We start from the raw sequence: 25,207 nt of genomic DNA, 5'->3' as shown, positions 1-25,207 counted from the left end.
AGATATTTAAAGAAACGAAGTGTGACAAGGCATATAAACGAAATTATAAGCATGTTTCTTTCGTGAGATTTCAGTTTCCTCTTCACCAGGCCGGCTACTCTTCACAACTGAAGGCGCACTTCCGGAAACTGACCTGTCAACCTCAATAATTTAGCAAATTTTAAACCAGCCGTTCTTGAAAAAGACGTAAGTACAAAAAATTCTGCTTTCGTTTGAACAATGTATTTTTATCTTATTTTGAATCCTCCATCGGGGAATCGCATGACAAACAGCCTAAATTTTGCTCTAGTGAAAACAGACTGCTAGCACTCACAGAATATTGGTGAATTGTCAACTTGGAAATGAAAGTTACATGTAATTGCAGCTTGCATTGACTTAGCACTTTTCAATTTTGATCTTAAATGTTACTATATCTTTAACAAGAGAGAAACAAACAAAAAAAGTATTTGAATCACATAATTATTTTATTTTCTGCTTGTAGTGTGAATATTAAATGATTTATGTCATTTTGAAATCTTCAATAAGCCACACTATTAGTATTACTTTACTAACCAAACACTTCCTTTAAATACATTAAATGTTGATACCAGTATGATGCAATGAATAACACTTGTTGCAAGTTAAAGCATTAATGTTTAAGTTCCATAAATCTAAAATAATTTTAATATTACCATATTAAATTTTATTTTACTGAATTAGAATACTGGTTCTTTTACCAAAAAATCATTATCCATAAACTAAAAATGTCATACATAATTATAGTTTTAATATAAAGATTTTCATTATTTCACTTACAATTCATTACAAAAATTAAAATAGTATCAAATTCAATAAAAAGAAGTAGATAAATTGACACTAAACCCTTAGGCCAAAAAAAATAAAATGTCTTGTTTCTGGTCACATGCCTCAAAAAAAACAGGGTCGGTAGGTAGGTGTTTTTTTTTTTTTTTTTTTTTTTTTTTTATTCAAACCTTTGGAATGAAATAGTATAGGTCACCAATTGTTAGTTCTGGATCAATCTCGAATAATTCAGAATCTGGCCGTACATCGGTCTGTAAAAATATAAATATATGCAGAGCTTCACATAAATCTCTTTTATATTTATCCAGCAAACCCTATCTTCTATGTGAGCAGGACTAGTATTGCCTCAAAAAGCTGGGTGTTACAAGATAGGATTTGATTGATACACAAAGAAAATATTTATCATGAAAACACAAAATATGTTTTATATCTGGAGCTCTTTTTATCTAAATGACCACAGTTCCTACTTTATTTATTAAAAGCAAACTGATCAAATAACCCAGATAAGAGATCGCCCCTTCATTCTTCTATCTGCTTTAATTATAGTATCGGGCACCTAACTAAGTGTAATGTCAATGGTTCTTCATACAGAAAATTAATTTTAATCCTTTAAAACATTAAAAACGAAGGTCCAAAAATGAAACGTTTTAATATGACGTTCGGTATTTGAGAGAGACGAAGTATTTAAATCCATTCACTCAGCATAATGATTCACGCTTCGTCGGCATTATTTTGCCTTAATTCGTCCGATTCAAATAAACCTTGTATATGTGTATAGATAGTCTTTTGAATAACGAAAATGTAGGTGCCAAAACTGTCATTCTCGGTCGAGGCATTATTTGTTTTACGATGGCCCTTTTACGATATCTAAACAACCCTACAACTTACCGAACATTTAGCTTCAAGTCGGACATTTTCTCGCTCGCCATGTAAATCGATGAAAAGACTTTTTATTGTTGTTTGCGAATGGGCAACTTTAATGACACTACAACCGTCGAAGTGCGAACATTTGTCTATTTTTATGGCTATCAAATGCGTAACAGCCATCTTCGACACGGCCGTATAAAAAACACGTCACGAATATAATATTACTGACGGATAGCGCGGTTTACTCTTCGGCGCAGGGACCGGGAATCCCGGCTCACTTTACGCTAATTATAAAAAACGGTCTTTACGCTATAAAAAAAAAAACGGTCGGGGGGTAAAAAGTAGGGTCGGTCGGGTGACCAGAAACAAGACATTTTTTTTATTTGGCCTTAAAGCAAACTTTTAAATATTCGTCCGAAATAGTTGACATCCGAAATCTATACACACTTAATTTTTCAGGTTTTATTGGTATAGAGCATTTCTGCAGTAAAAAAATCAAAAGAAGCATTTTTCACAAAAATATGCAAACTATAACACTAAAAATACTCATTATACACAAAAATATTTACTAATATGCCTAAAGTGAATGGTTTCTTCTATCCCAATGCATCCAAACAGGTACATACAATGGTCAAATTTTAATATCTTACAGCCCATTAATGTGGATTTTTTTGCATTTCTTTAAAGATAGGGTATGAAACTATACTTCTATTATATTTTTGCATTGGTGCAGAATCTTGAACCCATTTTTAACTAAATCTAAAATTTTCAAAAAAATAATTTTCCAGTATTTTTTGCAATTTTTTATTTGAGAATAGCGTGCACCACAAGATCAAAGTATCAACTTTAACCATCAGTCGCTTGTTTTGCTTCAAACTAATGTTTTAACACCTTAAAATGGCGTAAATGGAACCCACTAAAATCCCTCCATTTTGTTACCAGTTTTTGGAACAGTAAAAATTGAGTCAATTTGAATTGTTCCCCTTGATTTAAACATATTTTATTCAACATATACAAACAAACTACACAGAATATACACACACACACACAAGTTGTCTATAATATTGAAATGGATTGGAACGAAAGCAAAGCTTATAGAGTTCTTCTCCCTTGTGGTTCATGCTAGTCAGTCTCAGCCTGTCTTAGGCCTAAAAAAATTGTTTTAGTTTGTTTTATCACGTAGTTTAAAACCTTGAACACCTTATACAGCAGATCACTTTAACACCATTCTCTAATAATGAAATTATCATTCTGATATAAAGCCTAATAAAACATATCTTATCTACCCTACCTTTTTTGGAAAAGGATGTAGTTATATTAACCCTAACCATTTTTAAAAAAAAGTTGACATTATAAAATTGTGAATCCATTACAAAATGAAAATTTTTTCTTTGTTCAGATAAAGAAAGACTTATGGTTCAAATACCAAACCATACCTACCGAAATTGGTGCCAGTATTTTTATAGTCCATTGGTAATGCACCAGTCATTTGTAACCAAGCCAGCGGTCGTTGGGGGGGGGAGGTACCAGGGCAGGGATAAAGGGAAAAATTGGCCATGTTTTTACCTTTCAGGTGGCCCTGCAATGCAAAATGAATGTGGTGGTTTTGTTTTTGCTCCAAAACTAGTAGGGAATGGGCCTTACCGAGAGGATGTCCCTGGAGTGTGGGGGCTATTGGTGGGGATTTTACCAGCAGTCTGTTGCCTCAGGGCAAGGATTTTCCCAGGAATTAGCTAGACTGAAAGTCAGAGAGTCTTCACTATTCTCCGGACCTGGGGTGGGTGGGGGTAGTGGATTTTATACGTAGTTTAAAGTTTAAAACCTTTAAAGATTTATACAAAAGATCATTTACATGTAAATTCCATTTTCCAATGATGACAATAAACTCTTTTTTTTTTCTTTTTTTTTTAAGCGTAATAAATAAATGAAAAGTCAACCTACCCTACCTGTTCTTGAAAATAATATAACCCAAACCAAACCATTTTTCTTTTTTTAGGGGGGGGTGCTTACCGTAATTTAAACAGATTTATTAATTGAGCTTCATGAACTGTTACTATTAGTAAGGTACATGTACACTACATGTGTATATCATATGTATTTGAAAATGAATACCATGAAAGTGTTATCATGTACTTCAGGACTTGAAAATGAGATAAACATTGTACATGTAGGTCAGCATAATCTGAACTACTTTAAGTCTTAAAGGGATTTGCTTATGGTTTATTCTTTTGTGATGTCAATTAAAGTTTGGAAAATTATAAGGGGTGTTAAAACTAAGATGCTGACAGCTGGAACGCTTCAACAAATGTTGCTTTATGCTCAAATAATGTCTTTGAAGTCCTCATTTTTCAACGCCTACAATTAACCCTTAGTGTATTTAAGAGTCCTAATGTGGGCCAGCAGTTTTGTTGGCTTTTTGTCTAAGTTTTCTTGACTGTACTGGTGTGGGTTAGCTCCCCTCTAAAACCATGGGGGGGGGGGGGGGGGGGGGGGGAGGGAGTATACTTGAATTGTATTTTTTTTCTGCAATTTCTCTATCAAAGAGTAAAAAAAAATCTAATGTTAGTGTTTTCAGATGCATTACCTTGAAACCAAAACACATGAGGGAGTCACTTTTAGGTAAAAAACCAGCAGCCAATTTTTAAAATTGCTTAAGGTTTTGGTTTGGTCAAAGTTATCAAAAATGTTTATCAGTTGGTCATGTTTATCCAATCATAACAACTAACCAGTTAAATCACTCAGAAAAGTATTGCAGCCAGTTTGGGGATCAACCTCAAGGCCGCTTACTTGAAAGTCAGATGCTCTACAAATTCAGCTATTTTAAAGCTGCACTCCCACAGATTGACAGTTTTGACTTTTTTTTTGGGGGGGGGGGGGCCAATCTGTGAGAGTGCAGCTTTAAATGGCCCAGATAACTTACAAACTTGGCCAAGACCTGTTTGAATAATTGCCTTGACATTAATGTTCATAAATGCAAACTGGGATTAAATCAGTACAGTCTGCAGGATTATCACCGGTGATAGACTTTAGATATATCTGTATAGATACATTAATTTATTATATATATATACTTTCTTGTGGTATAAAGAAATTTATTAGTGAAATAAAATTGATATTTCACTGTTTCAAGCAGTGAAAATATCAACTTATTATTTTTCATTGTTTTGGAACTTATGACGGCTCTTGGCTCAAAATCAAACATCAGCGCACACAGGACTGGGACTCAATTTAAACAACTTCATTTCCAATTACATTACATGCCATTACAAATTGGCACGTTTTTCTAATTTTTCTAAAAAAGTGTAATTAAAATACTTTTAATTCTGATTTTTAATTCCAATTTAAAGCATGTAATAAAAAGAAAAAATTGTTTCAGCGTAAGACAGCAATATATTCCACCTCACGAACCCCCAAAAGTTAATATTTTTCTCTTGGCATGTATGCTTTGCGAAATATAAATTTTGGTGCTCTGACTCAGTGAAAAAAAATATGATCTTACACAGACACAGACAAATATATCCTCTATATCTTGCAAATCAAAGTTTATATTAAAATGAAAAAGGAATAAGATTAACATTCTCTGAGTCATAAACATTTTTTTTCTTATTTATGTCAATCATAATCTGTATTCTAACTAACAAATGTGTATTCTAACTGACATATATTTTTTTTTTATTTTGTTCTGATTAATTATTTCTATGCTTCATTCTTCGTCAAATTTCTAATATGTCACAGCATGCCAAAAAAATTTAGAAAATATTAAAGTGACTTTAAGACACCAGATGATACATATGCAACTGAAAAAGAAAATTATCAAAAACTTACAAAAAAGTGAATTCGTTATGTACAGCGTATTGAATTAAGTACTTACTGATGTATCACCTCGCTTACGACACAGTCATGTATTTATCGCTGTTTTTGCGTATTTTTCCAATTCAACATTAACTGGGTTTGTCTACCACATAAATACCAGTAAGTAAAGATAGTGGTAGTATATTAACCCTTTGCATGCTGGGTAAATTGTCGTCTGCTCAAAAATGTCGTCTGGTTTATTCTAAATTTCTTTCAATTTACTTAAAACTTTGGGGATATATTGACTGAGTGGCAAACAGCTTGGAACCTGACCAGGCGCCGAGTTATTCGGCGTCTGGTCTGGTTCCAAGCTGTTTGTAAAGCCTTTAAAATCGCCATCAGCAGCTTAAGGGTTAATCTGTACTAATCACATGACATCCACATTCTAAATATACACACTATAAACTGGGAAACTGTTATGTGCTACTTTTTAACAGGTAAACTCAGCTGAGACAGCGGCAAAATATTATTTTAACCATGTACAATTATTTCATATCAGCCACATACAAGCTCGCATTCACAATACATGTATTAGGCTTGTTTTCATGAAATACTGTATTTGCCATTTTGGGACCATCTGGTGTCTAGTCCCTTTAACAAATCTGAATAAATATTTCAAACTATGTTGTCTTGGGTTTTTGGTTTCAGTGTAAAAAAAGAGTTTGATGTCTTTAAATCAGGTATACAGGCATTCACATCAGTGTCTTGCGAAAGTCACTGCTCCGATACTTGGTGCGAATTTAACAAGCAGCGTAAGTTTTTAGACATTGCTGATGTGTATGCTATGCTTTTGGTTTGCGATTTCACTGGTTGAATTATTAACACCATTTCTCTTCTGTTTTATTTCTGTTATAATTATAGTCGTAGTTTTAGTATACAATGTAGTTAAGTCACAGTTTTGTAATACGTATAGATTTCTCAATTAAACATGGCCAAGTGCGGTGCATTTGTTAAATACTGCCATTCCATTAGATAAAATATAATTTTGACCACTAAGTTTATAGATAGGATAGTTATAGAATTTAACACTGAACAGTTAAAAGTAAAAACAGTTATTTCTATCAGTCTATAGATATTATTCCATTTACATGTTTTATGACAAATGAAATTATTTATTCTTTAAACTTTAATTAAGGAATATTGTAAATATTTCATACTAATTAGCTACATCTTGATAAAATGGAGGAATTTATTATTATTATTATTATTACAGTTTTAAGGAAGGAGTCCGTTTTTTTCTGTGTTGCGTTTAAAAAAGATAAAATTCATATTCTGTATCTCTGCTTTCTGGATTTCATTTTGCTGTTTGGTAATTGTTAGTGTTTGCTTTTTTCAAGTTTTGTTATTTCTATTCAGCATGACCATGTTACAGTATTAGCATAAATACAGTCCTGTATATGCTTAACAAATGACATCAATTACTAGTACATGAATTTTTTGGCAGCATTTTGCTTTATTTAATGTCACATGATACTCCTTTATAGGCCAAATATACCCCCCAAAAAACAATTGAACAATCTCTCTGAAATATTGTCTGAAGCTTAAATCATGCATCTGTTACAATTAAAATCCACTTCGGACAAAATGAAACCCCCCTCGGAGGGCCCAACCAATTTATGTAAAGACAGCAAATTCATAACCCTCATGCATTATAACTGGGTTAAAGGCTGCTTCTGTGTTGACATGTTGTAAATTATAATGGAATGATATATCGATGGCCTCACTTCAAAATGCCGAAGCTGTATAAAAATCATAAAGACGAGCCACATCTTACTGCAAAATGCTGAGTAAATAGCCCAATGAGAAAATGGTGTTGTATCATGTGATCAAAATGTCGAGCAATGATTGGACATTGGACATTTCACAGAGAAGCAAAAATGCCAATCCTTGAGAAATTGTAACTACAAAAATTGTAACATCGGCATTTTGTAAAAAAAATGTGTGATTAAATTACCAAGCATTTTGTACCTTCTACATTATGAAGTGAGGCCATCAATATTATAATGCACGTTGTACAATATAATATAAGGTAAAGAACATTGAACATCATTGGGGGAAGGGGATTTTTTCCACATGTGCAAAAACTGGTGGGTGAGGATTTTTAAAGGGGAGATTTTGTATGTCTTTCAACTTAAGGACCTTGACACATACGTTTGCAAAACCATAATTGCGGTAGAGAAAAGAGCTATTTAAAGCACAAAATTTGAACTTGGATCTCATATATGGCTATATTATACCTTACATAAATGTGTCCCTTCTTTGTATATATATAAAGTAGATTGCTGTATTTTGAAAAAAGATCCAGTTTTATGATGTCAGTGTACCTTATCATATTTATAGCCGATCTGGACCACTGACGTCATACAACTAGTAAGGCCTTAAAAAAAAATACATTTGGTTCGGGTTACCCAACCATACCTACAGAATAGGCGCCGACCCTACCGTTTTTAGTCAGTTTGAAAATATAATAATAAATTTTTTTTTTTTTTTTTTTTTGCTTTTCAATTTGTAGTTTAAAACCTTAATTGCTTATATAGAAGATAACTTTAACACCATTCTCCAATGATGAAAAATGACATTCTTATATAAAGCCTAATAAAAAAAAAAAAAAAAAAAAAAAGCCTACCTACCCTACCTATTTTTGAAAAGGATGTAACCCTAACCAAACATTATTTTTTTTTAGGCCTAAGTGCAACTTGCTATTTTAATTAACAACGGCGAAAATTTGTTGCTAGTAAACATTAGTAGCTTTGTTCAATAAATCACTACGTACTAAAGTGCTAAAAATATTGAATGGTAATATAATATTAAATGTTCGGTATAATATAAGAAATATTTACACAACACTTCGGACCATATGGCATTATAAGGACCGGCCAGTTAGCCCACTAAGGTGAATGGCTAACGCCTTGGTCCATATACACTTATGGTGGCTGACTTGCCGGTCCTTATAATGTCATATGACCCTCAGTGGTGTGTAATATTTCTAAAATAAGATCATAGTGCATGGGACAGAATCTTATGTATGTTTGCTTGACCTGAATATTTTCTGATAATATTATGTATACCATAGCATAATAGCACACTTTGTAGCTGGCATGAAAGGTCAATATTTGTGTCACCACTATCTTTATCAGTAGATTTGCAAAGGCACATGTGGTGTACTAGTACATTAATATACTGTAGATACTAACAGTGGATGTTGAGTTTAATCAATTTCTTGTATAAATAAACTTTGTAGGCTTCAAATTGTAAAAATAGTTTTTGAGGAAGGAATATTAAAGTTTTACTAATCTTAGGACTAGGAAATATTCTTTTGTGAGTTTTATTTGATATTATAAAATTTATACCTTTTACTAATTCATACCTGAAAGGTATTAATGTACTAGTAGTCCCTGTTGCAAACAATTGCATGAATATTTGAGGTTAAATATATATGAGCTTTTTCAATAGTTAAATTTTACTTAAAGCAATGATGAATATTTGATATAATTTTATAAAGAAAGTCAGACAGTGTGAAAGCATGCAATAAGTTATTTAAAATAATATTTTCTGTTGCATTTGTTCAAAGATTTATGTATAAGTAAAAAAAATAGATGTCAGATGTGACTCTAAAGTGAAGCCATATTTGACTTGCTAATAAATTATACTGGAAGGACTTGTGGTTTGGACAACTTTCACAAACATAGTTTGAAATATATTACATCAGTCTAGTCTTACTATTAAGTCTAGTCTAGTCTAGTCTAGACTATTAAGTTCATGAATCTTATGTTATGATAATTAACAGGCCTAGTATTTGAATGTGTAAAATATATTTATTTTATTTGTTTCAGAGAAAAATGTCAAGCAAGATTCGTATGGCTGATCGCCTTAAGGGCACAGAGAAGAATGTTTGGTAAATTTTCCATGGTGTTTTAACTTCTAGTTTTAACTTTCCAGGCGCGTAGCTACCTATATGCGATTACATGGCTGAATCCACATGATTCTGATAAAAAAAAAATCAGCCATCTGCTCACAGAGTTAAGGGTTTACTTGTTGATTTTTGATTCTAAAACTGTCCATTTTCCAGTACCAAATAAAGCAACACAGAACACCCTGAATGCACCATGTTTGTTTCAAAAAACCGGGGGGACATGCCCCTGAACCCCCTACCACAATTATGTATTGAAGGGCTAGCTACGCCCCTGGATTCGTCTTGTAAAAAAAGCGCAACTCAAGACATTTTTAAAAAACTTGTTCATAATAATCACATTACATAAATGTTACTACTGACAAAATGTACATGTAAAACAGGGCCCATGACTCTGGCCTTTAATAATTGTCAAATTATATGCCCCTTGCATGACCACTTGAAGAATTTTTTTCATTTGATGAATTGTGCTATCGGTGTGTGCAAAAAATGGAACTTTGAACATTATCAAAAAAGTTTATAATATGAAATTATAATTATAGTATTCCCAGTAAACAAATGCTATTACTGACAATATGTACATGTACAGCATGGGCCATAATCCTGGCTTTAATAATTGTCAAGTTACTTATAATGCCCCTTAAAAAAAAGGAGCATTGGTATCGGGTAACTGTTTGCAGTGTTCTTATTTTATAACATTTTAAATAAATATGTGAATGTAACTGCTTTGAATTAACTTTGCATAATAAAATTATGATTCTTGAATATTATATCAAAGATTTACATGTAGTTAATCTCTATTTTCAGGGTTGAATTTGGAAAACTGTCTGCTGAATACAAAGCTATAAATCTTGGACAGGTATTAACTTTCTGTAGATCTGTAGGTCAAGTTTGTTTAAATAGATATATAAGGTAGATTTAATTTGTTTCTGCTGAACATAAAGCATCCATGTTTGTTGAACACAAATTTCCAAAACAGGAGAACATTTTTGAATTCCACAGGTTATAGAAAAAATTAATTTAAAGAATATAAGGTGACTATAAATTTATTGCTAGATTTTCATTCCCCCCTCTTTTTCTGTTTGCCCTTAAAAAATGTGTAACAAGTATCTGTATTGTACTTTCCCGGAACGGCATTTATTCATACCAGCCACTGTAGATATAAACATTCGCTTGTAAAAAAAGGTGAATTGTAACGATGGTGTTTGTGGTTCATCTAGAAACGTTTGAATATAGTCCCTTTATAATGCAATAAGAAATAGCATGTCAGAACACACATTCAGCAGTAAAACAGTCATCTAAGAATTATGAAAAATCCTTACCCCCTCACCTCAATTAAAAATTTTTTTTGAAAATCTAGCAATTAATACATATTGGCCTTAATAGCTATGGAAGATCTATGGTTGTTCTGAAAAGTAAAAAATCCAGGATTTCTTATCTGTATATATATGTCATGTTTCTATTTTTAGGGTTTCCCTGACTACCACCCACCCCAGCACGTTCTCGACATCTTCGCCAAACTTGTACAGGGCGATAATCCACTAGTGCATCAGTACACGCGCTCCTATGTAAGTTTTTGTTTTATTCCACTGTTTTGGAGAACAGGTGACAAACTTTCTGAGGCCTTTTGTAAGATGTGACTCCTAACACCTGTCCGGCTTGATGACCACAAACAAAACTCAAATGCGCCCAGTAGTGATGTTCCGATGATCGATTATAATCGAAAATCGATTGGTTGGGCCTGAAATCGGCGACAATCGATAGGATTTAGTTGTAATCGATTATCGAAAAAAAAAAAGAGTAAGTGTTCAGATGTTATCTTTAACAAAATGGCTGATGAAAGCCACAATGAGCAAGGAAATGAACTATTTTTTATACAACAACACTTAATAACTTCAATCATAGACATAAGGTATATGCATATAATGATTAAGAGTTTAATACTGTACATTAATAAAACTACAACTCAGGTACTATCTAGTATTTTAAGAACCGATAGTACTATCGATAATCGGTTACTTGAGTGGAACCGATCATCGATAGTAAATTTGCAACCGATTCCCAACACTATCGCCCAGGCCGGGAATCAAACTCGGGTTGCCTTGGTGAGAAGCAAGTGCCAAACTACTGCGCTAACCAGACAACTCTTAAGCACTTTAAGATATCAAATAAGTAAAATGATATAAAAAAGGCCCCATATAATTAATTTGATATTGAATGACTACTTATGTAAAATATCCTCTTTTTGACAGGGTCACCCTCATTTGGTAAACGTCCTGGCTAAACTTTACGGGCCGATAATGGGACGGCAGATCGACCCAATGACAGAAGTTACTGTTAGCATCGGGGCGTTTGGAATCCTTTTCTCCTGCATGCAAGGGCTCGTTAATCCTGGCGACGAGGTAAGTTGGGCTCGTTAGTTTGGGTGATGGGGTAAGCTGGGCAGAATGTTATGAGCTGCTGTTATATAACATAGGAATTAGCATAAATTTGGAAAATATGTATATTTGTTATTGTTATATAATGAAATGGTAATATAATTAATTTAACATACTGTTTTATATGTATGCTCAGCATAAGCTATTTGGATAAGCTCCCAAGTCCATTATCTTTATATGAGGTTGTCAGAGAAGATTTGATTATTTTAACTATAATTTGTATTTCAAAATATTTAATGCAATGGTTAAACCAATTCTTTTGTATGGCTCTGAGATATGGGGTTATACGTACTCAAAAACTATTGAAAAATCCCCAATTCAAAATTGCAAAACATTTTTGGGTGTAAATTGTTCTACAAATAATGATGTTGCTTTAGAAGAATGTGGACATTTCCTGCTTTATCTTGAATATGTAACTAGATTCATGAAGTATTGGTGTAAGTTGTTACATATGCCAAGACATTGATGCCCGAGAAATTGCTTAAGGACCTTGATAATGTAGGTAGGCCAACCTGGGCCTCTGAGGTCCGTAAAACTATGTTTAAATTTGGTTATGGTTTTGTATGAAATTGAACTCTGTCAGTCAGACATTTTGAAGAAAAATTCTTAACTTTATTTATCACTTTATTTTTTAAAATATGTTCATTATTCTTGGTAAATTCATATGTTGTGTTAATAACACTATTACTATAATTTTCATTTCAATGTTAATTTGTTTAATTGATTTTGATACATGTGTGTATTATTTTTGCCACTTTCAGGTGATAATCATCGAGCCATTCTTCGACTGCTACGAGCCAATGGTCCGAGTCGCAGGAGGAAAACCAGTCTTTGTACCACTCAGACCAGTAATTATGATCATTTTATTTAAGATTTTAAATGCTTTCTGAAGGAAATAAATTGGTGTATTAATATGAACCTAGTGCTGCCGCAGACTGTAAAAGCTAATACAGTCGAAACCCATTGGCTCGATATCCCAGGGACTGACCAAAATACTTCGAGCCTCGTGAATATCGAGTCAAGTGGGAATGCTTACATAGAGTAAAACAAAATTAGTCGTTGACATCCAGTTAGAGCCAATGAGGAAATCGAGCCAAGCAATATCAAGCCAACAGGTTTCGACTGTAACAATTATAAGTTCTTATATATTATTATCAATGTTTCTCACATGACTTTTGCCTTTGTAAAATACCTATAGTCATCATGTGATAATTTATAATTCTACCCTCACACGCAGTCTAAAAATAGCTTTCTTGCCTTCTCAAGCGTTTAGCCGCAGAATGTGCTTTTCAAAATATAGTTGAAAATCTGGTTATTAAACACAAAAAAATTAAAATAGTCATTCAATTACACTGTTTATCTGCAGTTTATCTTATGACGCCATAATAATGCGGATCACTTAAAAGTTTCTATTACGGTATTTGTTGACTTTGTGTCAAATTAAAGGCCACAATTGCAGACATAACTGGTGTAAAGAATGTTTATTCGGTATAATAAAATAAAGATCCCATGCCTAATGTTCATGGCCAACGCCTTCTGTTGACATTATCTTTCTGGGGTTAACATTATATGCTATCACCCTCCATGGTGTCTGATATTTATATAATAATATATTAACAAGCTGATCTGTGTACTAGTTTAGTTAAGGAATGAATTTACTTATAATTACACCAATAAATCATTATTTCATTCAAGACTTGTAAAAAATAAATCTTCATTTCATTTAAGAAAACATTAAAGTGATACTTTCTCACCTATTCTGTACATAGAACGACCCGACTGTAACCGGAAACATTTTATCAAATGAAGTCATAATAACGCGGGAAACAGATCAACCACTTGAAATCACTTTAAAACGTAAGATTGAAACACAAATGACAACAATACATTTAACATATCATAAATTGAAATGTTGATCTATTTTTTGACGTGACCTGCTGACACAATACAAACAAAAATAAGATCAACAATTTTTATGTATATTGTTATGCGTCGATTCGCGGTCCGAACATATCCGAAGATGTTTGCCGAAAGGCAGTTCTTTTAAGGAATGGAAATTGAGGTGTAAATATTGTGTGTTGGCTGTGATCCTTGTGCCTTTTAAAAGGATTATTGGTTAAAGTTTCCATTCTTCTCTGTCTAAATCTTAAACCTGTAAGTCATTATCTTTTAGACAAAGACCGAGGGTGAGATGACAAGCCACGACTGGCAGCTCAACACAGAAGAGATCACGAAGGCCTTCAACAAGAACACCAAGGCCATCATACTCAACAACCCCAATAACCCAGTGGGAAAGGTACATCTGCCACATCTCATGATCGGCTCACTTATATTTTGATTAAGGAGGGAGAAACAAGTTTGATTAACAAATTTTTACATCTTTAAGGTAACAAGGGGGTAAAATTTATGTTTAAGCAGGGGGTAACATTCTGTGTGACTACAGGCTAACGCTCTGTTTAACAAGGGGGTAACATTCTATTTAACAAGGGAGTTAAATTTTTGTTTAACAAGGGGGTAACATTCTGTTTAACAAGGGGGTAACATTATGTTTAACTAGGGGCTAACATTCTGTTTAACAAGGGGGTTACATTCTGTTTAACAAGGGGGTTACATTCTGTTTAACAAGGGGGTAGCATTCTGTTTAACAAGGGGGGTAACATTCTGTTTAACAAGGGGGTAGCATTCTGTTTAACAAGGGGCTAACATTCTGTTTAACAAGGGGGTTACATTCTGTTTAACAAGGGGGTAACAATTCTGTTTAACAAGGGGGTAAAAACTCTGTTTAACAAGGGGGTAACAATTCTGTTTAACAAGGGGCCAACATTATGTTTAACAAGGGGGTAACAATTCTGTTTAACAAGGGGGTAACAATTCTGTTTAACAAGGGGGTAACAATTCTATTTAACAAGGGAGTAAAAACTCTGTTTAACAAGGGGGTAACAATTCTGTTTAACAAGGGGGTAACAATTCTGTTTAACAAGGGGCCAACATTATGTTTAACAAGGGGTTAACAATTCTGTTTAACAAGGGGGTAACAATTCTGTTTAACAAGGGGGTAACAATTCTGTTTAACAAGGGGGTAACAATTCTGTTTAACAAGGGGGTAACAATTCTGTTTAACAAGGGAGTAAACATTCTGTTTAACAAGGGAGTAAACATTCTGTTTAACAAGGGGGTAACAATTCTGTTTAACAAGGGGGTAACAATTCTATTTAACAAGGGGGTAACAATTCTGTTTAACAAGGGAGTAACAATTCTGTTTAACAAGGGGGTAACAATTCTGTTTAACAAGGGGGTGATAAATTTCTTTAACAAGGGGGTAGCAATTTTGTTAAACAAGGGTATCATATTTGTTTATAAAATGAAAGGTAGTTTAGCTATTGTTATACTGCAGAAGGTTTGTACCAATTTCGAGTTGCCGAAAATATAGTTGTGCATGTGGATTAGGAAGATATTGTAAATTATTTTAATACATTGCTGTTGAAGTTTAACTCAAGATGATTTAACATTATTTCCAATGCATCAAACATTAAAAGTTGTTCATAGTTAAATGACCATTGGTGTATTTTGTATAATTTTTAGGTTGACTGTTGTGGTGAACTATAAGTTATGACCAAACTGTGTATCACAAATGATGTTGTCTGTTACTGATGAAGTGCATGATTGCATGATATACGGCAATGTCCATGTTACATTGACCATTGGTGTATTATGTATAACTTCCAGGTTTATCGTCGTGAAGACTGGATGTTATTACCAAGTTGTGTATTGATAATGATGTTGTCTGTCACTGATGAAGTCTGATTGGATGATGAATGACAATGTCCATAGTTTAATGACCATTGGTGTATTATATAAACCTTTTAGGTTTACCGTCATGAAGAACTAGAGGTCATTGCCAAGCTGTGTATTGAGAATGATGTTATATATCACTGATGAAGTCTACGAGTTCATGATATAAGCCAATGTCCAAAGTTTAATGACCATTGGTGTATTATGACTTTCAAGAACTAGAGGTTATTGCCAAGCTGTGTATTGAGCATGATGTAGTCTGTTATATATCACTGATCAAGTATTTGAGTGGATGCTGTACAGCAATGTCCATAGTTCAATGACCATTGGTGTATTATATCTTTCAGGTTTTCCGTCGTGAAGAACTGGAGGTGATTGCCAAGCTGTGTATCGAGCACGATGTTGTCTGTGTCGCTGATGAAGTCTACGAGTGGATGATTTACAGGGGATTCGAGCACATCAAAATTGGTGTGTGAAATAGAGCATTTGATAAGGCCTTAAAAAAATAGGTTCAATTTTGGTTAACAGACTGCCCCTTCTTTTTGGCCACCAACTCAAAAAATATTGCCAAAAATAGAACTAAAAACTTGCCAAAAAAAACAACGTATCCGATATCAACCCAACCTACTGTGACCGTTATCTTTTTGGCCATGTAACCAGAAGGAAACCTTTATTGTGAGACCTAACAAAATTTGGGTTTTCAATGTAGACGTTAAAAGTGTATCACCAGTAATAAAAGAGCTTAGAATGGCATAACCTTCAGTTATAAATTGCTATTAAAACAACTTGTAAAGTTCTGCTAAATTCTTTATTTTATTTTTTATGTACATTTGAAACATAAGAGAGACATCATTAATTACACAAGTCAGAAATTATTTTGACAGATAAATGAGTGTCTTGTGCCATATTCAAACATGATTTCTTTATTTACATTCATTCAATTATGCTCATTTCAGACAGGTTAGGCCAATATAAATGAATTGCTAGATTTTCATTCAATAATATTTTTTTTAAATGGTGGCGGGGATAAAAAAAAAAAAAAAATCTTAAAAGATTGTTTCGTCGTTGAATATGTGTTCATGCTCTTTCTTATTACATAAGGGACCGTATCATTTCAATGATATTCTATCATACGCACGCTACTTATTGAATACTGTCCTTGACAGTACGGTATATAACAGTTACTGCACCCATACCCTTGTAAATGAAATTAAACAACTCACGCTTCACACTCGTGTATAACTTTAATAACTCCGGTAGTGGGTGCAGTGACTATCACAAAAGATCTTAGTTTTATATGGGAATAACTTAGAATTATATCTTATAGTATTATGCTTCTAGCTACCTTGCCGGGAATGTGGGATCGTACAATCACTGTAGGAAGTGCCGGAAAGACGTTTAGTGCCACAGGATGGAAGCTTGGATGGGCTGTGGGGCCTGCGGATCTCATGCAGGCGCTTATGGTGCTTCACCAGAACTCCATCTACACCTGCCCTACACCTATACAGGTTTGTGTTGACTGCTACCTACAATTTAAATCTGTTGAGTGCTCCCATTTTTTTTTGATCTCATGAAGGCGGTAATGGTGCTACACCAGAACTCCATCTACACCTGCCCTACACCTATACAGGATTGTGTTGACTGCTACCTACAATTTAAATCTGTTGAGTGCTCCCATTTTTTTTTTATCTCATGAAAGCGCTTATGAAGCTACACCAGAACTCCATCTTCACCTGCCCTAAGCCTATACAGGTTTGTGTTCACTGCTACCTACATGAACAGTTGCATTCTGTTGAGTGCTACCATTTTCACAGAGCTTGTTCAGAGAATACATATGACCCAGTTAACTGAGCACATGTGTCAACAACTGTGGCTCAAATTGTTTTTGACTTTATAAGCGTCTTTTTCTAACTAATATTGTTATTGACAAAAGCCTAGACTATGGCCTATGTGTATGAGGTAAGCATGTTTCTTTATCACACCTCCAACCTAAATGACCCACCCCATTGGTCCAGGCTTGGTCACAAGGTGACCCCATATTTTTCCATATTGGGTCACTTATCTTTATTTTGTACCAATTTGGCGTTTATTTTTCAATTCTGATGAATAAATCAAACATTTCCCATAAATTGTAAACAGGTTGTTGACGTGATATATACATTACAGGGTTTGTAGGGGTACTGATATGGGATTTACGGGGCACCGGAAACCATATTCAAAGTCGAGTTTCGCTCTCCCCCTATATGGTTTCCTTTGCCCCGTAAATCCCATATCGGGTCACCTACTTACCCCGTAACTTATATTAAACATCCATTAAGTCTGAATTAATCATCATACATGTAATTTTCTAAATTCTTTTTTCAGGAAGCCGTTGCAGCTGGCCTTGAGTACGAGTTGTCTGTATTTGGTGACGAGGAAAAATGCTACCTCAAATCTCTTGCGCTACAAGAGCTTGCGCCAAAACGTGACATGCTCGCTAAAGTCTTATCAGAGGTTGGCATGACGCCGACTGTACCTGAGGGAGGCTATTTCATGTTGGCGGACATTTCAAAACTGAGTAAAAAAAATTATTACATTGTTTTTGCTAAAAAAGTACACAGGCACTTCTTAAGCTAACTTGATAATTAACAAGTGTATGATGAGAAGTGAGAAGCCATCGTATAAGCGATCGTTTCTTTAGATCAATTTTACGAATCAATTTGTAAAGAGATTTACTTAAAATCTTAAATTTTATTCCTTACTCTAGCATGAAAGTATTCAGGAAATCATCATCTTACGACATGTTGGCATACTCTCCTTGATACGAACGGTCCCTATGTGTTTATGGGGGCTCGCTCATGTTTTTGGACTAAAAATTAGTTTCCATCTGAAAACACTTATTTTTCTGTTATTTGACACTATGATATCGAAATTGCAGAAAAAAATGCAATTATTATAGCATGAAAAAGAATTTTGGTTTTAATGGGGAGCAAACCAACGCCAGTAAAGTAAACATTTTTTTAGAAAACAGAAGCCTTGACCACTAGGCCACCAGGACTTATACAAAAGTGATACATATTTTGACGTTTTCATAATACATTGATAACCTCGCATGATAATGTAAATCTACCAATCACACAATAACAAATCGCTCATAACCGTTATTAACGCTAATGAAAATAAATTGTGGTCTTCAAAGACAATATTTGAACTAATATTAACATTTGCTGAAGGATTCCAGCTTTTGGTACTTTAGTTTAATGATTTGCCACACTTTATTTTGTCATCCAAAAAGAAAAGAGTGCATTTGACAAAAACATGAGGCGCTCCCTTTAAAGTGACTTCTTTATGCTTATAAGGGTCAGATATAGAAAAAAATGTTGGAAAAGTGAAAAAATTGCTTGTTTCAATGATAAAATACTATTTTCAATATTTCAATCACGTCTGTATGGTTCGCTAATGTTGAAAAACGTGACGACTAATTTTGTTTCTATTCAGACGTGGAAATACCAGATGATGGTACAGATGACCCTTATGACTTCAAGTTTATCCGCTGGCTCACGAAAAATAAGGTAGTGCATTTTTTTGTTCTTTAAAAGTACCTTCCCCCTAGGGGTTATATGTTCAATTGGAATAGCCCTAATACAAATATGTTTTATGTTGTATTTCAGAACCAGGGGGTTGGTATTCATAAAACATCTTAAGTCATTTCCTTTCTTAAGTCATTTTCCTGAGTAATGTATCTCACTGGTCATATGATATAATATCTGAATAATATCTGAAATCCTTTATTATCAATGATTTTATTTAAAGATGCACACTTACTCCCAAATAAGATTTACCACAAGTAATACAATTGTTTTGATATATATATACCAAAAAGGATGAATAAATGTCGAAAATAATGGTTCTGTTGAGAGTTACCGAGTTTAATTTGAAAGAAATGTGCAGAATACACAGTATTTCTACCTTATGAGACTATAGTAGATCACAGTAAAACTTTTAGCACTCACCAATCATTTAACATTTTTGCATTTTTAGCTATTAAATTCACAGTTACAATCTTGTTATCAGGAATACATATTTTCCATAAATGCATTATTTAGTATGTAGTTAAAGGTGTATCACTCTAAATTTATGTTAGTTATGAATGTGTATGTATTGATTTTGAAAAAGAGTGCAACTTTAATATACTTTTTTAACTTTTTTATTTTAAAAATCCTTATACTTTTGTTTTGATATAACTATAAAAAATTTAAGAAATTGACTTATGTTAAGAAATGACTTAAGATGTTTTATGAATACCGCCCCGGCTCCAATAGCTTTCTACATTCAAGAGCACAAGAGTAGTATTTATTAGGAGAGGGCATAATATTATTTTGTTTTTGTCATATGTTACATGGAATGTCTCCCGTTTCAGAAACTGTCGTGTATCCCTCCAACAGCCTTTTATAATAAGGAGCACAAACATCTCGGAGAAAAGTTCATCCGCTTTTGTTTTATCAAGGTAAATTCTGTTTTTAGCTCGACTATTTGAAGAATAAGGAGAACTTTACTACTTACTTCTCCCTGTGGTGTCAGTGTTAGCGTCACACTGTGATTAAGGTTTTGTTTGTGAGCTCCTTCAAGTCATTATCTCAGCAAATATATTATGTATTTCATTGAAACTTTATACATGTGTTCCCAACCAACCAATCGACTTAATCAAGTAAGATAACTCTATCTTGCATTAATGCAAAGAATGAGTCTTTATCATTCGATTTTGAAATTCTAGTTAAGGTTATGCATGTGAGCACAAGATGGATAATATATAATTGATGTATTACATTGAGACTTTATAGTTACTATACTCAACAGTCAAACATACTTAATAATCAAATTGGGTAGCTAATTTAGGCATATAATGTAAATTATGGCCCTTTATTATTTGACTTTGTAATACTTTTTAAGGTTTTGCACTTTATCTTATTTTAAAGTGATCTATGCATGCAACGTTAAACTTGGCAATCCTTAAACTTAAAGTAGCAGAATAATCGAGCTTGCTGCCTTTGTGACAGCTCTTGTTATGTATCTTTTAGTAATGACTTGCACTGCTCAAAAGGTCTGAGTTATCCTGGCTTGTGAGCTTAAACTTGGTTTTAATGTTTTTATGTGGTAATGCTGTATTTATGTGATATTAATGTGTCCCTGTGATTAGGGATTGAAAATCAATCCAAAATCATAATCGATCATCGAAAATAATCGGAAGAGCCATTTCGATCAATCATCGATTATACAATCGAAACGGAACAAGTGAATATATTACAAATATATCCAAAACTATATTGGTTTGTACACACATGTCTTTAAATGAATAAACATATTACAAACAGTTATGTTTTATATGCTGTTTTGTTATACATTCCAGGTTACAATTGTTAATTTAGTAAAATGTTTTTAGGAGATAACTTAATTCTAAAATAATTGAGAATAAAAACTTGATTTTTCCACATGTCAAGTAGATACCAGACAGTAGTTTTATATTTATTAAAAAGATCAACCATAAACTGATGAATTATTTACATAATTATCAGCATTTTCATCACTTTAAAACAGATATTACATAATTTGGAACAAAAAATGTAGTACAAAATGGTATTTACATGTAGCATTCTAAAATATGTTCCAATCTTTTACATGAAATACTTATCAATTATCAAATGAATTTAATATTTTTCTAGCAAGATATAACATGGGGAAATGCTGAATAAATAATCATTTTTACTTGATATTTTGTTTTATATTTGATATTACAATGAAGTTGATTTTTTACTTTAAAAAGACACGTTCGTCCATGGGAGCTGACATTTTGAAACAGATGTTGCGAGAGTTAGCTCCCCTGATTTCTAATTACTGTATAACCCCGTATAAGTCCGTACCGTTTCCAGTTTTAAAGAAAATCAGTACATACACATCACGGTTACTTCCCTTTGCCGTACATGAGCGATAATCGATTATCGAATAATGAAATTGATTATCGCCGACCTCGGACACAAATAATCGACTTTCGACAATACTCGATCATCGTTTTATCCCTACCTGTGATATTGATGTTTTTTTATGTGATAATTATGTATTTATGTGACATTGGTGTAATTTATGTGATAATTATGTATTTATGTGACATTGGTGTAATTTATGTGATAATTATGTATTTATGTGACATTGGTGTAATTTATGTGATAATTATGTATTTATGTGACATTGGTGTAATTTATGTGATAATTATGTATTTATGTGACATTGGTGTAATTTATGTGATAATTATGTATTTATGTTACATTGAAATATGTATGTGATATTTATGTGATAATTATGTATTTATGTGATATTTATGTATTTTTGTGATATTATTGCATTTATATGATATTGGTGTATTTATGTGATATTATTGTTTCTATGTGGTATTGATGTTTTAAGTGATATTAATGGGCATTTATGTGATATTGTTGTATTTTTGTGATATTAATGGGTTCATGTGATATTGTTGTAGTTCTGTGATATTAATGGGTTCATGTGATATTGATGTACTTATGTGATATTTCAGGAGGATTCTACTTTGGAAGCCGCAGGGAAAGTCCTGAAGGAATGGAAGGCCGAACTCGACAGTAAATCCAGCTGAAAAACTCAACTCCCTTGAGAAAGATGACAGACATGCCTTCGTAATATTTAAAAAAAAATGTGCTAGACATATAAAGTGCCAGACATTTGAAGAACCAAAAAGTGATTTTGATCATTTATTATAGTAACAATGGTTTGGGACAAAACGCGGGATAGTTTGAATATTGTTTCGTTCCTTGGAGGATTAATCTCTCAACAAAAGGAGGAATGAAAGGTGTATAAAGGTGATCTAAATATTAGCTGATTATTTTGGTCACAGTGGGCAGTATTCATAAAACATCTAAAGTCTTTTCTTAACTTAAGTTGATTTCTTAAAATTGTCATAGTCAAATTAAAAGAAAAGTATAAATGATTTTAGAAAAAGAGTCTTTATTCAATAACATCAATGAAAATCAAGTATTTCAGACATTATTTTGTTATTATATCAAATGACAAGTGAGATATTTAAGTTAGGAATGTGACTTTACTTAGAAAAGTGATTTAACTAAGGGAAGTGACTTAAGTAAGTACATATCAAAAGATGTTTTATAAACACTGGCCCTGAACCATCCATACATGTATGTTATAAGTTTGAAACACCTCTACAACTTTCATAGTCATGTTTTGTCTTGTTATAAACCATTATTACAACAGTAAATGATCGAACTCACTCATTATTAATTACATGTACAGCTGTGTGAAGTCTTGTCTTTATGTAAGGGCTATTCCAGTAAAACATATAACCCACAGAGGGGAGGCAATTATTTAAATAGTATATGGGTGGGTGTCTTTCTTTGCTTAATTGGACCCCAAAAGGTTAAATTTGCTTCTGTAGTTGGGTGGAATAATTCAAAAGTGTGTTCCCCCAGGGGGTTATATGTTTGAATGGAATAGCCCTGAATTTGCCTTATACCAATCTTCAATTAAATAGAAGTGCAGTGCACAATATTGATAATATACCCTTCAAAATCTTTATTGTTTTAATGTTTTAATCTTAAGTGGCAGTATTAGGTATAACGGGTTGATTGTTCAGAGCTTTGTTTTAAACTTCATCGTTGTTTTGAAACCTAATATTATTAGTAGGCTCCCCAGGAGGGCGCTGGCTGTATGTGATATTGTCCAAAAGATAGCTGAACTTCGGGACCTGTTCATAAATTGCAGAATATTCATGCTATTAATTCTTTCAACAGTGAACGATAAATTTGAAAGACAGTGTGTGTTTTAAATTGTTGATGAAGTGTAAAATTATAAAGGCCCTGCATTATTACTTGTTTTTGGAAAATATTGATTTTATATACCAACTTCTCCCTAAATAGCTGAAGGTTACACGATACCATTATAATTTCCTGTATGTTTCTCAATCTTTTACACAGTATTCTCCCTTGACGACAAAGGAAGCTTGGAAAGTTATCATTATGCTTGTTTGTTTTGCAGTGTCATTCAAAAAAAATAATATAAGCTTGTTTCCTCATAATGTATAATCATTTTTCCCATTCATTTATTCATTGCAGAATTATGTATTTTGAAAACATGAATACTAAAATTTTTATCTTTGAGGTACACACAAGTTTTCATTGGTGCATTTAGAACTCGTCGGCCATTTTTATCGAAAACAACCTTGGATGTTTATGGACGGTTTACATACTCAAAAAACGGTACATTTAAGTCCCCTGCAAGTAGATCGCGTAGTAATTTAATTTAGCAGTAAAACTTAATGACTTAACTCTTGGGAATCTTAATTATGTTTGCAATGATACACTTCACTGACAATCAGTTTAAACTGAGATCAATGATTTCAAGCTAAATCATTTAATTTAATTAATGATATAATTAAAAAAAAAATACAAACTACTTCTACATATGTACCGGCATACATCCGAGGTGTTGTTGTTGTTTTTTCGATAAAAATGACTCGGGAGCTCCAAATGTCATTGGTGATCAAGATGCATGTTTTGTCTATTTTGTTTCCAATGACTTGATGCTATGCATCAATGATTTACTCAATGTTATGGTCATGTGTGAACACCAGGATCTATTTATAGATATGCTAAAAAGTGTTTTTTCAGTAATTTGTATAGCCAATATTTGGTTATGTCAAGTCCAAAAGTATGATTTTTGACTTTGTATCCCAAATGTTCCAAATAATAAATCATAGATTAAAAAAAAAAGATAAATCAAATTTCTGTTTGAAAACATGTAGTTTATTTTAATTGAAATTATAAAAGCCCACAATTCAATAGTTAAAAGGAATATTTGAGCATTTTCAACTTAAAAACATAATCCTTTATAAAGAATACCAATTCTTTGAAAGACTGTGAAAATTCCCAATTAATGAGGTATTGAACATTTTCCCAAAATACCAGAAGAAAAAACACCCTCTGAGTCATAGTAAGCTTTAGCAACCAGATTTATCAATAATGAGGCACTTGCAATGTCTTGAATTTGTAAAGAAATAAGAAATGTGATAGATATTATAAGTTATGGGGTAAGTAGTTGACCCGATATGGGATATACGGAGCAAAACAGAACCATTTCTTCCATTTTGAAGACATTATTAGATTGAATATGGTTTCCTGTGCCCCGTATAACACATATGATATCCGGTCAGCTTCTAACCCCAACATGTTTATATCACGTTGACAACCAGTTTACATGTTTAAATGTTTCATTTATTCGGAAAATAGATGTCATGTTGGTACGATATAAATTTGGTGACCCAATATGGAAATCTAGAGGGTCACTGTATGACCAGTCCTGGACCAACCAGGCATTGCATTGTTTATGTTGAAGGCGTGATATTGTTACTTAACATTACTAAATGAAGAATAAATTGTAAATGAGATTTCATTTGTCAATGACGTTCTTCTATTTTTGAAGACTATTAGGTTGAATTTATTTACATTTATGAAGAATAAATTGTGAATGATTT

General features: G+C 33.0%; 1 protein-coding gene across 3 annotated transcripts; it reads left to right on the top strand.

Annotated features, from left to right (window-relative positions):
• The first annotated feature begins 88 nt into the window (after window positions 1-88).
• Window positions 89-25,207, top strand: LOC128223810 (kynurenine--oxoglutarate transaminase 3-like). Of its 3 annotated transcripts, none has more exons than XM_052933224.1 (14): window positions 89-186; window positions 6,201-6,272; window positions 9,354-9,415; window positions 10,238-10,289; window positions 10,900-10,998; window positions 11,683-11,832; window positions 12,630-12,716; window positions 14,042-14,164; window positions 16,008-16,128; window positions 17,002-17,168; window positions 18,025-18,217; window positions 19,138-19,211; window positions 20,060-20,146; window positions 22,226-25,207. In XM_052933224.1, exons 3-14 carry the CDS (start codon window positions 9,360-9,362, stop codon window positions 22,298-22,300), a joined length of 1,284 nt encoding a protein of 427 aa, XP_052789184.1. In that variant the 5' UTR covers window positions 89-186; window positions 6,201-6,272; window positions 9,354-9,359; the 3' UTR covers window positions 22,301-25,207. The 3 variants fall into 3 exon arrangements, with proteins under 3 accessions (XP_052789184.1, XP_052789183.1, XP_052789185.1); XM_052933223.1 differs by having other exon boundaries at window positions 6,169-6,272; XM_052933225.1 differs by lacking the exon at window positions 6,201-6,272.

This window comes from Mya arenaria, chromosome 17 (assembly GCF_026914265.1).
Source record: "Mya arenaria isolate MELC-2E11 chromosome 17, ASM2691426v1".
Lineage (NCBI taxonomy): Eukaryota > Metazoa > Mollusca > Bivalvia > Myida > Myidae > Mya > Mya arenaria.
This window is presented reverse-complemented; position numbering and strand designations above follow the sequence as displayed.